Source organism: Canis lupus, chromosome 5 (assembly GCF_048164855.1).
Source record: "Canis lupus baileyi chromosome 5, mCanLup2.hap1, whole genome shotgun sequence".
Lineage (NCBI taxonomy): Eukaryota > Metazoa > Chordata > Mammalia > Carnivora > Canidae > Canis > Canis lupus.
The window spans coordinates 21,705,871-21,723,848 of NC_132842.1; the positions used below are offsets into that span (position 1 = coordinate 21,705,871).

Sequence of the window (17,978 nt, forward strand, 5' to 3'; positions counted from 1 at the left end):
TATTTTGACATAATCCATGCCTTTAAGAAACAATGCAATCAAGGAGATAAAAGCATTCAACAATTAACTGTAGTATATGACAGCATATGAGAAGAGTTTTAAGAGGTAAAATAGTAATAATAATAATGAATGAGTTAAATAGAGAAGTTTCTTCTAGCTAAGGTGTTAAAGAAAGCTTCATGGGGGGAGTTATGGTTAAGAAAGGTCTTAATACAGGTATAATTTTAAGTGGTTATAAGGAGGCAGCATTGCAGCAGAGGAATACAGCATGAGAAAGACTCAATTTTGGAAGTGACTTGGCTCAAATTGATACCAAGTATCAGTTTACTCCAATTGGAGCATAAATGTTTGTGTTTTGTTTTGATTTTGTATATTTTTTATTGGAGTTTGATTTGCCAACATATAGTATAACACCCAGTGCTCATTCTATCAAGTGCCCCCCTCAGTGCCCATAAGTCAATCGGAGAAGGACAATCATTATATGGTTTCACTCATATGGGAAATATAAAAAATAGTGAAAGGGATTATAGGGGAAGGGAAAGAAAATGAGTGGGAAAAATAAGAGAGGGTGACAAAGCACGAGATGGGAGCATAAATGGAGAGATTCAATGATGAGTAAATTTGGGGCAGATAATGAAGAGGCTTAAATAGCATATCAAATTATTGGTATTTTATTAGGAAAATAATGGAAGAAGAGATTCTGTTTTATATTTCAATATGACACTTTTACTTCAGTCTTTAGCAATGAGCAGAATGATCTGTAATGAAAAAGAAACTTGAGGGCAAAAGCCATTAAAGTATCCCGGGTGAAAGCAGTACACTGACCCAGGTGAGTACGGCATAATGCCAGTGCAGCCTGGATGTGAGTGGGAATAAGACGACTCAGCCACCTTCAACTTTTTTTTTTGCATTCCCACAAGCAATGAATGAAAGCTCCTACAGTTTCACAATCTCACCACCATTTGATACTATCAGTGACCTGAATTTGGGCCTTCCTAACAGGTGCATATCATTACATAGGCTCATTTGCCATCTGTATATCTTCTTTGGTGAGGTGTCCATTAAGGTCTTTGACTCATTTTTTAATGGAGCTGTTTTCTTATTATTAAGTTTGAAGAGTTTTTTGTCTTTTTCAGATAACATCCTTTATCAGACGTATCTTTTGCAAATATTTTTTCCAGTTTGTGGCTTATCTTCTCATTCTCTGGACATTGTTTTTCATGGAGCAGAAATTTTTAATTTTTAATTTTTAATTTTCAATTCTTCCTTTCATGGATCGTGCCTTTCATGTTGTATCTAAAAAGTCATCACCATACCCCAGGTCATCTATGGGCTTTCTTCTATGTTACCTAGAAGTTTTGTAGTTTGTGTTATACATGTAAATTTCTGATCTGTTTTGACTTAATTTTTGTGAAAAGTGTAAATAGATTATTACTGTTGAAGAGATTATCTTTTCTCCATTGTATTACCTTTGCACCTGTGTCAAAGATCAGTTGACCATATTCATATGCGTGTATTTCTGGGTTCTCAATTCTTCTCCATTATTTGTTTATTCTTTCACCAACACCATACCATCTTGATTACAGATTTATAGTAAGTCTTCAAGTAGAGCAGTGTCAGTTCTCCAACTTTGTTCTCCTTCAATATTGTATTGGCTATTTTGCATCTTTTGCTCATCAAAATGCATTTTAGATTCTGTTTGTTGATAGCCACAAAATGACTTGCTGAGAACTGTACTGGGATTGCACTGAATCTATAGAGCAATGACATCTTAACAGTATTGAGTTTTCCTACCCATGAACATGGGATATGGCTCCATTTATTTAGTTCTTTGATATCTTTCATCAGAGGTTTGTTTTTTAGCTTTCCTCAAATAGAGTTGTACATATTTTGTTAGATTTATTTATAAATATTTCATTTTGGGAAGGAGGATGGTAATGTAAATGGTATTTGTGCTTTTAATGTCAAATTCTACTTATTCATTGCTGGTGTATGAGACAATGACTCTTGTATATTCTCTTTGTATCCTGCAACCTTGCTATATCTAGTCTCAGGAGTTCATTTGCTTATTCTTTTGGATTTTATACTTAGATGATCATATCATCTGTGAACAAGATAGTTTTATTCTTCTATTCCCAATCCATATACCTTTAATTTCCTTGTCTAATTCCATTAGCTAGGACTTACTATTTTTCTAAGATTTTATTTCTTTGAGATAGAGAGCTAGTGAGATAGAGAGAGAGAGAGAGAGAGAGAGCATGAACAGGGGGAGGAGAGAAGGAGAGGGAGAAGCAGGCTCTCCACTAAACAGAGAGCCTGACATGGGGCTCGATCCCAGGACCCTGGGATCATGACCTGAGCTGAAGTCAGATGCTTAACCCACTGAGCCACCCAGGCATCCCTAGCTAGGACTTCTGTTATGATCCTAGAAAGCAGTGGTGAGAGGGGACATCATTGTCTTATTCCTAATCTTAATGAAAAAGCTTCAAAGTTTTTAGCATTAAGTATAATATTAGCTGTAGGGTTTTTGTAGATATTATTTATAAAGTTGAGGAAGTTCTCTATTCCTAGTTTACTAAGAGTTTCCATCAAGAATAAGTGTAGGATATTGTTGAATTCTTTTTCTGCATCTATTGATATGATCATGATTTTTTTTCTTCTGTAGCTTTTAGATGTAATGGATTACATTAATTGATTTTCAGATGTTGAACTAGACTTGCATACCTAAATCACACTTGATTGTGGTGTATAATTCTTTTTATATATTGTTGGATTCAATACACAAATATTTTGAAGATTTCTGCATGAGAGGTATTGACCTATAGTGTTTTGTTTTTTTTTTTAATTTGTATTGTCTTTGTCTCATTTTGATAATAGGATAATGCTGGTATCATAGGATGAGTTAAGGCTTATTCCCTCTATTATATCTTCTGGAAGAGAACGTAGATAATTTGTATAATTTCTTTCTTAAATCTTTGATAGAATTCACAAGTGAACTCATCTGGACTTTGTGCTTACTGTTTTGGAAGGTTATTAATTGTCAATTTAATTTATTTAGTAGATACGGGCCTACTCCAATTACCTCTTTCTTCTTGAGTTAGTTTTGGCAGATTGTGTCTTTCAAGAAATTGGTCCATTTCACTTACATTATCAAATTTATGGGCTTAGAGTTATATTCCTTTATTATTCCTTTAATGTCTATATAACATCCCTTCTTTCATTTATCTTATTAGTAATGTGTGTTCTCTCTACTTTTGTCTTATTTAGCCTGGCTAGAGGGTTATTGGTTATATTGATCTTTTCAAAGACCTAGCTTATAGCTTTGTTGATTTTCCTTTGATTTTATATTTTAAATTACATTGATTTCTGATCTAATTATTATTTCTTTTCTTCTGCTTACTTTGGATTTAATTTGCTCTGCTTTTTCTATTTTCCTAAGGGAGAAGCTTAGTTTACTTATATCTTTCTTCTTTTCTAATTTATGTATTTGATGGTATAAATTACCCTCTAGGCACTGTTTTCACTACATCCCACAAATTTTGGTAAGTTGCATTTTAATTTTCATTTAATTTAAAATATTAATTTGTCTCGGGTTTTCTGCTTTGAGCCATGTGTTGTTTAGAAGTATGTCATTTAATCTCCTAATACTTTGGGATTTTCCAGATATCTGTTACTGATTTCTAGTTTAATTCCATTGTGGTCTGAGACCAAACATTGTATGATTTCTAGTCTTTCAAATTTGTTAGAGTGTGTTTCATGCCCAGACTATGGTCTATCTTGGTGAACGTTCCATATGAGCTTGAGAAGAATGTGCTTTCCATTGTTCTTAGATGAAGCAGTCTATGGATATCAATTATACCCAGTTGATTGGTGATGTTGAGTTCAATTATGTCCCCATTGATTTTTGCCTGCTGGGTCTGTTCATTTCTGATAGAGAGGTGTTGAAGTCTCCAACCATAATAGGGGATTAATCTATTACTCCTTGCATTTTTGTTAGCTTTTGCCTAGCACTCTGCTGTTAGGCACAGACACGTTAAGGATCATCATGTCTTATTGGAGAATTGGCTCCCTTAACATTATGTAATGCCCCTCTTTATTTCCGATAACTTGCCTTAGTCTGAAGTCTGCTATGTCTGAAACTAATATGGCTACTCCTGTTGTCTTTTGATCACTGTTACCATGGTATCATTCTCCATCCACTTACTTGTATTCTATATGTGTCTTTATATTTAAAGTGTGTGCCTTACAAACAACATATAGTTGGGTCTTGATTTTTTTGTCCATTCTGACAATATCTATAATTTAATTGGTGTATTTAGACCACTGAAGTTCCAAGTGATTGTTGATATAATTAGATTCAGTTCTATTATATTCGTTAGTACTTTCCATTGTTGCCTTTGTTCTTTATTCTTATTTTTGTCTTTCACTCTTTTTTCTGCCTGGTATTGACTATTTTATGTGATTCTATATTTTTCTCCATACTTAGGATATACTTCTTTTTAACTTTTATTAAGCAGTTGGCCCAGGGTTTGCAGTATATTTTTACAAGGAATCGAATCCCACTTTCAAATAACACTGTAGCACTTCACATGTAATGTAGCACCTTAGAAACAAAAGAACCCTAATTCTTCCTTTCCATTCTTTGTATTAATGTTGCCATATAGTTATTTGATACACACACACAGACACACACAGAATGTGTAAATAAAATGTACATACATAATAAGGTAAGTTATATATATATACATAGTCAAATACAGTGTTGCTATTGTCATTTTGCTGTTACATGTTAGATCAACTTAGGATAAGAGAAGTAAGATTTTTTTATTTTACTTTCACTTACTCCTTCTCTTGCTCTTCATTTCTTGTTTTTTAAAGTTAAAATATTTTTCCAGTTTTATTGAAATATAATTTGCATATATTACTATGTAAGTTTAAGGGGTCTAGCATATGGATTGATATACATATCATATATATTGTACATATGTTGTTGCTCTTCATTTCATTATATGGATCCAAGTTTCTGATTTACATCATTTCCTTCTTTAGAAGAACTTCTTTTTAACATATTTTGAAAGCAGAACTATTGTCAATAAATTCCCTCAGTTTTTGTTTGCCTGAGAAGGCTGTTTTCCTTCACTTTTGAAGGGCAATTTTTCAGGGTAAAAAAAATCCAGGGTTTTTTTCTCTTAACATTTCAAATATTTTACTTCATTTTCTTCTTGTTTGCATGGTTTCTGGAGAAAAGTTGGATATAATGCTACCTTTTCTCCTCTATAAATAAGATATTTTTCCCCCTCTGGCATCTTTCAGAATTATTTTATTTTTCTTTCTTTTTCTTTCTGTAGCTTGAAAATGATATGCATAGGTGTAGTTATTTTGCCATTTATCTGTTTTAGTGTTCTCTGAGCCTCCTGCATCTTTGGTTTGGTATCTGACATTAATTTTAAGAAAATATTCATCATTATTATTTTAACATTTCTTCTGTTTCTTTTTTTTTTTTTTTTCTCTCTCTTTCTGTATTCCCATTATGCATATGTTACGTCTTTTGTAGTCCCACAGCCTTTGGATATTCTGTTCTGTTTTTTTCCAATCTACTTTCTCTTTGCTTTTCAGTTTGGAAGGTTCCTATTGATATACCCTCTAGCTTAGATATCTTTCCTCTACTGTGTACAAGTTACTAATAAGTCCATCAGAGACATTCTTCATTTCTGTTACAGAGTTTCTGATCTCTATAATTTATTTTTGGTTCTTAGAATTTCCATCTTTCTGCTTACCTTGAGCATCTGTTCTTATAGGCTGTATTTTATCCTTTAGAGCCCTTAGCATATTAATCATAATTGTTTTAAATTCCAAGTCTTATAATTCCAACATCCCTGCCATGTAGGAGTCTGGTTTTAAGGTTTGCTCTCTCTTTCTCTTCCTACTATATTTTTTTGCCTTTTAGTCATGTCTTGTAATATTCTTATAACTAGGCATGATATACTGAATAAAAGGAACTGCCATAAATAGGCCTTGGGAATAGAGTGGTAGGCATTGGGGGAGGGGAAGTGTTTTATAATCCTATGAGTAGGTCTGTCTTTTAGTGAGCCTGTGCCTCTGGACTGTAAACTTACACATGCTTCTTAGTCTTCTTCTTTATGGTAGGCAGGATGTCAAAAGTGGGCTAGAGTCAGTATTTCCCTTCCCCTGGGTCAGTTAGAACCTGGCAGAGATCCACAAGGTAAAACTCACAAATGCATACCTTCCATGACCAGATCCTATGGAGTTGTTAATCCCCAGAGTCATCCACACTGAGCCTCCAGCAGTTCAACTGCTGCTCAGGTTTCGGCATCCAGCACTGGATCCCTTGGAGATTGCCACTCCAACAAGTGGTCCACTGTATTTGCGTGTCAGTTGCTCCAGTCTGGGGGCAGCAGTTTGCCCTGTTACCTCACTCCTCTTATGGATCTAGGAAGAGCTGTTGGTTTTTTCAGTTTACTCAGCTTTTTACTTGTTGTGAAGATGGAGTGGTGACTTCCAAGCTTTCCGTGTGCTGGACCAGAAACGCACGTCTGTCAGTTTAAGTTTGAACTAATCCCCTTCTAAATACTCAATCATAGAAGCTGGCTTCTCTACGAAACCCAAGGCAACAGTAAATATGACAGGATATCGTTTACACTTGATCTTACTTGTAAAGATGTACTTAATAAAAACACAATGCCTTGCCACGGTTCCTTTAATGGGTGAGGGGCAGGATGTGGAGGAGTGAGAGGAAGTTCTCCTGGACTTAGAACCTCTGCATTATTTCTGACCTCCCACTGCATATGCTTGCTAAAAGTCATTTTTAATTTATTAATATGTAATTTAAAAGCCATATTTTAGAGCAATTCACTTGAGGCATCCCTTCTGCCGTTGTACACCCTGGACATTTTCCCAGGAGTTCACTTCCCACTTTTGAACTCAGTTCAAATGTCACTTCCTTAGGAAGTCTTCCCTGACTCTTGTCCTTTCTCTAACAACACTTACCTCAGATTGAAATTACACATTTGTGTGATTATTTAATAAATATCTATTTCACCCCACTAGACTGGGACACTGTATTAGGTGAGGGCAAGTGCTGGATTTGGTTTTGCTCACTATGGAATCGCTTGTGCCCAAAGTAATAGCTGGCACTAGAGACACCTAGTAAATATGTGTAGAATGTGAACGTAAATGAATGATTGAATGAATGAATGAAAGAATGAATGAATGAATTTCCTCACAGCCACATACCTAGGCAGATAAACTGTTGTTGCTCTCCTCTCTTTTTACCTGGTCACTATCTTCCAGCTCTACTTAAATCCAGTAAGCTATTTTATTCCTGTGCAGAATGAGAATGGAAATGTAAGCAGAGGTGATGATGCCCTTTAAAATAAACTTTGACATCTTCTCCTGGGATCATAAGAAGCTCTATTCAAGTGATGCAAGCAGAGCCCTTAACCCTAGTAGAACACTTGACCCTAGCTCTGTATTCACTGGACATTTAAATGTCAATTGCTGTTCAAACTGCTAAGCCAGGAGGCCCAACAGCCAGTGTGATAGAAACATCACCAAACTAGAGCCAGGAGACCCATATTGTCACTTCTTCAGCCATCATTATCATCTCTATGGCCTCAGATGTACCACTTACATCTCCTGACCTCAGCTTCTTCACCCCTCAAGACTGTTGTAAAGGCAGTTTGCAAACTATAAAGAACTCTACATAGTCAATTGTTGTAATTTCTTAACACCACACATCAAATGGAGGTGGGAGGGTTCAGAATCTAGCTCTAAGGCAGAGGTCCAAGCTCTTTGAACCAGATCTGTGCCTTAACATGATGACTCGGGTAATTCTTGCCACAAACTTCCTACAAGAGAAGGGATGAGACATTTTCAAAATAACTAACATAACCAAAATCCTTCTCAGTACTTCATCTTGCAAACATTGTTCATGTAATGCTCTTCTTTCTATATGGCCATGATTTTTATTTTCTTACTGATGTTATTAATAGCTGGTTTCCAAAAAACTACCAACCCAAACAGAAATTTATGAGAGCACAAGCATACAATAGAAAGCTCAGGGTCGGGGCACCTGGGTGGCTCAGTCAGTTAAGTGTCTGCCTTCAGCTAGGCTCAGGTCATGATCCCAGGGTCCTGGATCCAGCCTATCATGTTCCCTGCTCAGCAGGGAGTCTGCTTCTCCCTCTGCACTGCCCCCCATGCTTATGCGTGTTCTCTCTCTCTCTCAAATAAATAAAATTTTAAAAAAGAAAAAGAAAAGAAAAGGAATGAAAGCAAGCAAGCAACCAAGCAAGCTAGCTAGCTCAGGGTCTGGCCAGCCCTCAGGCTAAATTTTGAGGTAGGTGAAGCTCACTGGGGCAATACTCAGCCCCTCTGATCCCCAGCTTCCTTTTCTTTCTGTCCCGGATGACTCCTCTATGCCAGCTGCAGAAAGACACTCCTTTTCTCAGATGTGTGGTGAGGAAAGACCTAAGATACTTATTCTTATCTGGACATTAGTGACTTGGGGAAGTAGGTCACACCTAGGAGCTCTGATCTGGGGTAGGGGTGGGGACATAATGGCCGAGTTTTTTACAAGCCCCCTCGGAGAGATGGCTGATAGACTCAAGTGCCTCAAGGAAAGGGAGTGTATCTACTCACCCTCTGCTGAACCTTTGGTGGCTAGGGCAGAACTCGGCTCATGGTGGGTGTTCAATAAGGAGCCTGAATGTGGGAACCACTGCATAAATGTTCTTCTCTTCCTCTCCTGCTTCCCTTGCAACTCTATCAGTGTGTATCTTCGTGTATCAGTCTGCCATGGCTGCCATTACAAAGTACCACATGCTGGGTGGTTCAAACAGTAGCAATTATCTCCTCAGGGTTCTGGAGGCTACAAGTCCAAGATCAAGATATGGGTAGGGCTCATTTCTTCTGAGGCCTCTCTCCTTGGCTTTTAGAAGGCCAGTTTCTCCTTGTGTCCTCACATGGTCTTCCCTTTCAGAGTGCCTCTGCCGGTCCTATTAGATTAGGGCCCACCCTCATGACCTCATGTCAACTTAATTACTTCCTTAAAGGCCCTTTAAAGTCACATTCTGAATTACTGGAGGTTAGGGCTTCAACATATAAACTCTGGGGGAGGGGACACAATTCAGTCCCTGACACTTTAGCAAACTCATAAAGTCCCACAAGGTTTTAATCCTAGGCTTTTATCTGTTAGGCTGGATGTGGGGCAAATGTCTTTGAGATACCAAGCTCCTCTAGAAGACTGTGAAATCATTCCCAGTAGGCAGCCACTTATAAATGGGACCATTCCTAAAGAAACAGAGTTTTCTCCAAGACTTTTAGCAACTGACTGAACAGCACACATGTTGGAAGTGTGGCCACACCATGGATAAAGTGAAATGCCTTTGATATGGTGACAACAAATGCAACAAGTAAAGCATTAAGCAAACAGCAGAGGGAAAGAGGCAATTCTTGCAGCTGTGGGATGCCAATAACATTTGGAAAACTGTTTTCCTAAGGCGGACTCATCATTTGATATTTCACCCTTATTTTGTGTGGGATTTTTTAAAAAGGAAAATAAACAATCAGTAAATTAGAATGTTGCAACCTAATACTGCATTCCAACTCATAAATGTTTTTCTTCAGAGTTCATTTGGAAGCATTTCAGACAGATTGTTAGGATTATTACTTTCTGGGATAAAACCATGCATTTTTTTTTCAAGCATTTCTTCCTCAACTCATAACCTTCCTCTCAGTAATATTTTGCATGTTGCAATAAAAAAGCAAGGAAGAAAGGCGGCCTCTATTTTTAGATTAATGCATTTGCCAAACTCAAGTAGACTTATCTAAATGCCTGCTTCCCACAGACACGAGCTGTTTCTCTGGTGCCGAACATTTAAGCCAATTTCATAACCTACTTACAAGTCAACATTGCCATATTTACTCACCATCTTTAACCCCATTGTCTTATACATCACCTTCAATCCCACCGCTTCTCTGAAGAGCATCCCCATAGGAAAATAAGCAGAGCCCAGGTGGGGTCCAGGTGAACCATCCTGCTGGTTGGGCATCATTCATCTTGAAAACACTGATATGTGCTGCCTGGACAGTGAGAAGGGCCTGGTGGGGAGGGGAGATACTGTGAACTGTGAGCATCAGTAACATTAAGATGGGAGCCAGGAGTCTTTGGACGATCTGTTCAGGCAGCTGAGTCATGGAGGTAAGCAGGTCTAATGCCTGAGTCTGGGTAAGCCAGGGAGAAAGCCAGAAACTGGCCATCCTATCATGGAGGCAAGAGAAGAAGCCAACTCTGCAGGAGCAAAGCTGACCGACAGTCACAGAGGCATCCTGGACTGCACCAGGGCAGAGAAGGCACAGTCATGCAGCTCCCACCAATTCTGCAGAACTTATGGCTTTCTGGAACCACACAGGAACCTTGGAGATCTCACCAGACATTTGGCAGAGGAGAGTGACTTGTCCAGAGTCATCAGGAAATGAGTGGCGAAGTGAACTGGAATTTAGAATTCCTGATTTTTACACTCCATTCAGTAATTTTCCAGTTGAAACAAAGCACTGCTTTCAAAGAGGACTTCGAGGATGTTGGAGAGATCCAACAAGTGAATTTACCAATCATGAGTGGCCTGCGAACACATAAAACCATATACATGTGTTTATAGTGACTTTCCCAAAACTGGAAGCAACACAAGTGTCCACTAGCCAGGGATGGACACTCTGTGAGCCATTCACAAAGTGGAGCAGCTGAGTAAGAAAGAAGAATGAGCTCAAGACACACACAACATGGCAGACAACTCCCTGATGAGAGGGGAAGAAGCCAGTCCCAAAAAGCGACATGCTCTATGCTTCCCTCTCTCTGACGTTCTGGAAAACAGATTAGGGGCCTCCAGGGCAAGGGGCGGGGAGGGTTTGGTGACAGGCAGCAGAGATGACATTTTAGGATGATGGAGCTGTTCTGTATCTTGAGCATGGTGGCAGTCATATGAGTGGATGCATTGAACCAAAATCTTGGAACAGGATACTAAAAGGGATGCAATTTACTGTGTGCAAAATATACCTTAATTTTAAAAATTTTATTTAAAAAAAAAGATTTTATTGATTTATTCATAATAGACACAGAGAGAGGGAAAGAGAGGCAGAGACACAGGCAGAGGGAGAAGTAGGCTCCCTGCAGGGAGCCTGATGGGGGACTTGATCCCAGGACCCCAGGATCAATCACTGAGCCACTCAGGTGCCCTTATTTTAAAATTTTTTAAGGAGAGAAACAATGGCCCATAGACGTGCTTCTGGGAAGCAGCCTGGTAAAATAGGAAAACATGTCAGCCCTGTAGCCAGACTGCCTGGGTTTAAACTTGGCCTTGTTTCCTACTGTTTAGCTTCTCTGATCCTCCTTTACCTCATTTTAAAATGGGAATAATTAGAGTATGCACCTCGTGGGATTATTGCAACAAAGGAATTTGTATATTCAGAGTGTTTAGAAAGTTAGCTTTTGCCTGACACATCTCTGCAGGATTGTCCCATATGGCCTCAGGACAGATTCCTAGAAGTGCAAATCACAGGTCAAAGGTTTGCATTGTCAGACTCACTGGCAAACTACCTTTCAAGAAAATCGTGCCCATTTACCCTCAACGCACACAGACAGCATGAGTGCCCACTCCTTGGCTCTCCACCCAACACTGCCTGCCAAGATTCTTTCATCTCTTCCAGTCAAGAGGTCAAAAATGATAACTCATTGTTCCTCTCATTTGGATCCTTTAACTGACTAATGAGGCTGAACATCTCTCTACATATCTATTGGTCTTAACTATTTATTTTGATGTGCATTTCCTCTTTACAACCTTTATATTAGAATGTTTATAGTTTTATTATTAATTTATATGTGTTTAGTATGAACTAGAGTTAATAATAATTATTTTTTACTACGTTGCAGACATTCTTGTAAGCATTGAAAAATACATTTGGTCAGGCATATAGATTATAAATGTCTTCCTCTGTTTCTTTCATTTCTCCTTGGACCCTGCTTTGATATTTTGCAGAAGAATTTAACTGTAAAATTCCTTTGTGATTTGTTTTGGTCACATTTGAGGTGGCCTTCTGTCTTGAGTAATCGTAATCTTTTTATACAACTATTAGCTGTATGTTCCCGTATTTCTCAAGTTCCTTACAGCAATTCTCATTGGCTAGGATTATTCTAAATTAGTAAATGAGTCTTAATTTCAAAATAGAAAAGGAATGTTCTGATGGCATTTTTGGCTACAGACATAAGCATTAGTACATTTCTCAACAAAACGGGATAGTAGCAAGGAAAAGTAAGAGGGTGGCAGGTAAGAAGACTTACATCTTGTGAAACGTAGGCTCTCGGCTGGCCAAAGGGACTTCCACTAAAGGACTCTAGGTGATCTTTTAACGCATTTGTGTCACCCCTCTTCCTTCTGCCTCCCCTCCCATCGGCCCCCCTCTCTCTCCTCCAACCACTCCCTCCTGCCCACGTACGCCCATACTCAAACAAAGTTGATGTTTTCACATAGAATTTCTTCCAATTCTAAAATTTCCTTCCTAGGTTAATAAAAATCAGGCTCTGTAGTCTAAGCACCACTTGAAAAGTTTGGCTCTTTTCTTCTTCCTCATTTAGTAATAATAATTTTGGAGAAATAAAATACAGAACGGAGGTGTAATACATCTCCTATGACCTCACATTTTTAGGGTTATTTTTTCTTGCCAACTGATCCTGCGTTCATGCTAATGTTCCCCTTTTTGAATCCTTTAAAGTAGGCAGTTGTTTCATCAAAAGCCGAAAAGAAAATAAACTGTGTCTCGGGCAATGTGAGGTGATAACAAAGAGCTCCAGCATTTGGGGACCAGTTTTAGACTAAGGAGAAAGAACCAATTTTAGTCACCACTTATTTCTTCAAGAAAAAAAGATAGCTGTGTCTTGTATAAAGAAAGGCAAATTTTTTTGTTTTCAGAATCTGCCTTTAAGAAGTTTCTAGAAAAAAGGAAAATAAATATTATATAATGGCATAGGACCTGTTATCTCAGAGCAAGAAATAAAGTTTGCAGAGTTATGAATCCAAGTATCAGTACCAAATTACTTTCTCTTCAGATTATCTTTTAAATTCCTAAGCATGATGGAATTATGCAAATCTTAAAAAGTAGTGTGTGCATGCATATATATACATGCACACACGTGTACATTTAGGTATACATATATGTATATATGCATGTACATACATGTATAGATGGGTATTTGTGTGTATACATACATGTGTGTATACATATATACACAAACATCAGTCTGTGTATGGATAAAGATCATATAACTATATAGGTATGTATATGTATATGTATATGTATATGTATATGTATATGGAAACCACATAGTACTTTTTAAAACAAATCACATATTTTGAAAGGGCGAATTGGTTAGGAATATAAATTGGCAGATCAAGTCTCCCCTCTAGAGAGATCTCAGAATTTTAAGCTTCTGAGCATAAATGTTTCTGGCCTTTCCAGCAGGCACACTACCAAGGTGGTGTCTCCAAAGGCAAACATACTTTCCTGGTAGATAACTGTTTTCTTGGCCTCGGAATAACTGTAGCCACATTCTCATGAAGAAAATTGTGGCCTTTTTTGCCAGTTACTTTATGTTCCCAGAGTAGTAAACTTCCCACCCTCAGGCACAGAAACCAAATTTCCTAAAGAAAAAGGCCTCTTGCTCATTATTGTCAGGGGATGTCTCTCAGCTTCTTGTCTACAATGATCTAGTTATGATGCAGCTTCTATACTGCTTTCTGGAGTGTTCTAGAATCTGGAGCTTCTATGTGTGTGTGTGTGTGTGTGTGTGTGTGTGTGTGTGTGCATGCACACTCACATATGGAAAAATCCAGCAGAATTTAACTATGGTTTCCATTAACCTGTGTTAACAATTGGCCCATTTTCTTCCTCTCTTATCTTTAGTACATTGTCTTGTTATTACTTATTCTCCAATTATAAAGCCTCTGTTCCAAATCTGGCCCAGTGCTTGGTACTGTGGATGCAGATTCTTTCTTTCTTCATTTATTTCCATGAAGTATCTGTGATATGCAAGCTTGAAGAAAGATCCCTGCCCTGGAAAAGTTTACAGTCTTTTTTCTTTGCCATTTCCAGAGAAGTCCATTCTTAAAACTCCTCTTTGATAAAAGATCTAATCTTGGTATATTCCTATTTCATCATATTTGGAGCCAAAAACAAAGCACATACATAATTCCTCTCGAATCAGTTTTTGTAATAGAATTCTCTTGTCTGATGTCTCATCAATAGCAGGGATCCATCTGGGGGCCACCAGTCTTGTGTAACTACTGGAGTCCACGGCACACACGGAGAATAGAGTTCACATTTCTTCAAATCAGTAGCTCTTCTTCCTCTGACAGAGCAAAAAATGCACTGATATGCTGGAAGAGATGAATGTAACAGGAAAAAATAAAAGTGAAAATACTTGAAAAAGCTGAAACTGATGTAATTTTAAAAATTGGTAGACTCAGAAACTTTGGCTTCTGGCTTCAAAGACTTGAACTTTGGAAAAGACTCTTATTCCAAAGCCATAATTATTCAAATTGTCGATTTTTTTAATGCATCTTTTAATCTCACCCCTAAAGAGATGATCTCTTGATCATCTCTTGAAGATGACCTTCATTTGACTTTTTCAAACATTCACATATACACTTTTTTAGACATGGAGCTTTGGAGTCCAGTCTCAAACCTATCATCTGAATCTGATTCTATGTCTATTAAAACACGAGACATCTCAACTGTGGTTTTAACCTTGAAGATATTTGAGTCCATTTTTTTTTTTGAAGGTCTTATGTTGGGTTCTTCCAGCACAGACATTAAGACAAGGATTAGAAAGCAAGCAGGTCATGTGAGAAATGGTCCAAAGAAACATCGCCAAGGGAGGAGGGTAGAGGGTAGAGGAAGGAAGATGGTTATGAAGCACATTGACACAGTGGGCAGAGGGAGCTGGGGACATGTGAGACATGGGGAAGAACGCATGCCTCAGGGCTATCCCCTTGGAGGGGTAAGGAAGCGGTCATCCCTGGTTATGGCCTGCTTCCATCCATCATTAGCTGAGGGCTCAGGCCAGGGGCACTTCCGGCCCTCCAAGGGGAATCATGCTTGCAGTCCGATGCTGCTCCTACATCCAGGAAAGGTGGCTGCTGAGGGAATGTGGCTACAAATCATCATCTTGTGCAAACTCCACTAGACCAATTTCTTGATCGGTTTTCCATATGGACAGGCCAGATAAGTTCCTCTCTCTCTCTCTTTTTTTTTTTTTTTTTTCATTTTCATTTCTGCTCTGCTAGGATTAACCACTTATGGTCTCAAATGTTGTAAGTCTTCTTCTGTGGCTGTTATTTCTACCAGGTCCAGTTTTCTCACATCTACATCTAAATTTTACTCTGGAGATTCAGCCATTGTCATTTGTATGTTTGTTTGGTGGCATTTAACAAGAGTAACCATTATAGATTAGATATACAGAAACAGACCGCTTTACCCATGTATTAGCCAAGTGCTGTGATCAGTGTGAGCGTTACCCCTCAGACAGCCTAAGATTGTTCTAGTGCCTGGCACTGCTGTAGACCAGCCCCACCTCTCACCTAATGTGGACTCCAGTGAATTTATAGGTTTGCCCTCTTAAGCCTCAATTTACCTACCTGCAAAATTGTGCAAATAGTAGAGACTTCCTAGCTTCTTGTAAGGAATAATCAAGGTCAACTCTTCAAAAGAATTCCCAGATCAGAGTAAGTATTCAACATGTATTATTATTATTATCGCTGTTGTTGTTATTTAAGATCATTATAATGACACCAATTATTTCATAAACTACAATCACTTTGACAAGAGGATACTCACCATCCACACTATTCATAAAGAGCAAATGGTCATGTCAAAAAGGCAGTCAAAATGTCCCACTTCACGGGTAATGACATCTGCCTCACAGGGTCGTTGGTGAAAGGAATGGGAAAACAAGGTGTGTAACATGCCCAGTACATACAAGCACTGAGCATATGGTTTTTTTCCCTTTCCTTTTCCTTAATGTGCAGGCCTCCAGTATGGAGGATAAGAGGAATGGTGTTATAATGTATTTTTAAAACATTTCTAGAAAGCTGACATTCCCGAGTCTAGAAGGGACTGAGATCTACTGGTTTGTGTGTCCCACAGAGTTACAGTGCAGTTCCAACATCCTTTCCTGAATGTCTTCAGGAAGGTGCAATTTGCTGCTCCCGCTGGATGTGCCTCACTCTACAATCAGCATCTCAGGATGCTCTATATGCTATTTATGATGAGCTTAGATTGTTTCTGTAAAATATGTACATGTGTTCTGAGTTCTTGTCTTTTTTAGATTTAATCGTAGGTGCATTCGGGACAGGAAAAGTAGCTGTTTACAGGTACGTGGCTTGTGGTATGCAAAGGTCCTTCTAACTGTTTCAAGTGCATTTCCTTTCTGCCACTAGTTTTACCTTCAAGAGTCTATGCCACCTCTTTATTTTGGAAAACAATTAGATGCTTTTTTTTTTTTTAAGTCTGGAGGAATCTTTGCTCTCCACTCTTTTCCTTTCTTTCATCTCTCTGCCTTTTTATTCTCATCCTCATGACCAAACTTCTAGTCCCTACTAACATAATGTGAAATTAAGATATGAATCTCAGCAGAACTTAAAACAGGATGCATTCCTTAGATGTTACTAGGTCTGAATTCTTCTCTTTGGTTTGGAAATGCATTGAAATGTGCTTATAGAGAAAGGGTACCAGTGGGAAGAGGTTACTATTTACCCTGGTTTCTATAAATCAGGTGTAGAGACTAAGGGAATGGAATGTGCCAGGAATTGATATTCCAAAAGCAAGCATGAACAACAGTTCATACCTGACAGATCTGGATTCAAAGCCCTAGCCGTTCCACACACTCACTCATGTGTCATCTTGGGCAAGTTCCTACAATTTTCTAAGCCTCTGATTTTTCATTTGTTAAATGGGGACAACAGTACTTGCTTTAGGAGTTTATTTTTGTGAAGAGGATTAAGTGAGAATCTTCAGGTAAAGTACACAGAATTGTATGTTATAGTAGACAGCTGGTGCTCAAAAATGTTAGATTCTTTTTTCTTCTGAAAAAAAATTTTTTTCTAGGAATTCAGGACACTAGATCGGGATGTCAAAACAAAAGGCAGAGAGCAGTCCTGGGTGTTCTGGGCACTGCTAACCTAGCTCCACCCCCAGAGCAATTCTAAAGTTAGGTTTACCCAAGTAAGTGAGATTTTCACCTTCAACCATCCCAAGGCATACATACACATAGGCTGGTGTAGACCGGCCCCTCACTGCTTCGGGTTATAGAGGATCAGATGAATGAAAAGCTCAAGTATCTAAGGATGAGGCTATGTGTGCAGTGGCCAGAACGATGCTCCACTCAGGGCTGATGAACTCATATTCCAGCTGCTAGGGTCTAACTCCACCACCCAGTCCTCTTTCCTTCCCTCACTCCTTCACAGGGGTCAGACCTACATCACGGTCAGATGCTGGCTGCCAGCCTCCTCCCTCCTAGTTGGGGCCCATGTGGTAATCATGAAACTGTTTCACATACTGGCCCGAAGCACTGCCTCCCCTCCCATCAGAGGAAAAGTTACCCATCTTTTCATGTTGTCATCTGGAGTCCTGGCTCTGAACTCTCCTATCTTGGAACAGAGCTTTAAAAATTGCCCCATCCCCTTCCCCAGTGAGTTACTCACTTGTCTCGTTATCCTCACCTGGGGGGTTAAAATGGAGTTTGCTGTGCATTAGAACTACCTGGAGGACTTTTGTTGTAGCAGAAAAAAAAAAAAAAAAAAAAAGAACTACCTGGAGGGCTTGGTTAACCTTCTGATGCCTGCCTGGCCCCGACCCCCTGCGGTTTTGATGCACTTCGTCTGTGGTGGGGCCGGGACATATCACCTGTC

At 38.7% G+C, this 17,978-nt stretch overlaps 1 protein-coding gene across 1 annotated transcript in view; it reads left to right on the forward strand.

Annotated features, from left to right (window-relative positions):
* The window catches only part of ITGA8 (integrin subunit alpha 8), a 169,479-nt gene that overhangs the window by 76,823 nt on the left and 74,678 nt on the right, over positions 1 to 17,978 (forward strand). The window contains exon 14 of the mRNA XM_072825691.1: positions 16,397 to 16,442. Coding sequence (XP_072681792.1) covers positions 16,397 to 16,442 — 46 coding nt within the window. The remainder of the gene's footprint in view (positions 1 to 16,396; positions 16,443 to 17,978) is intronic.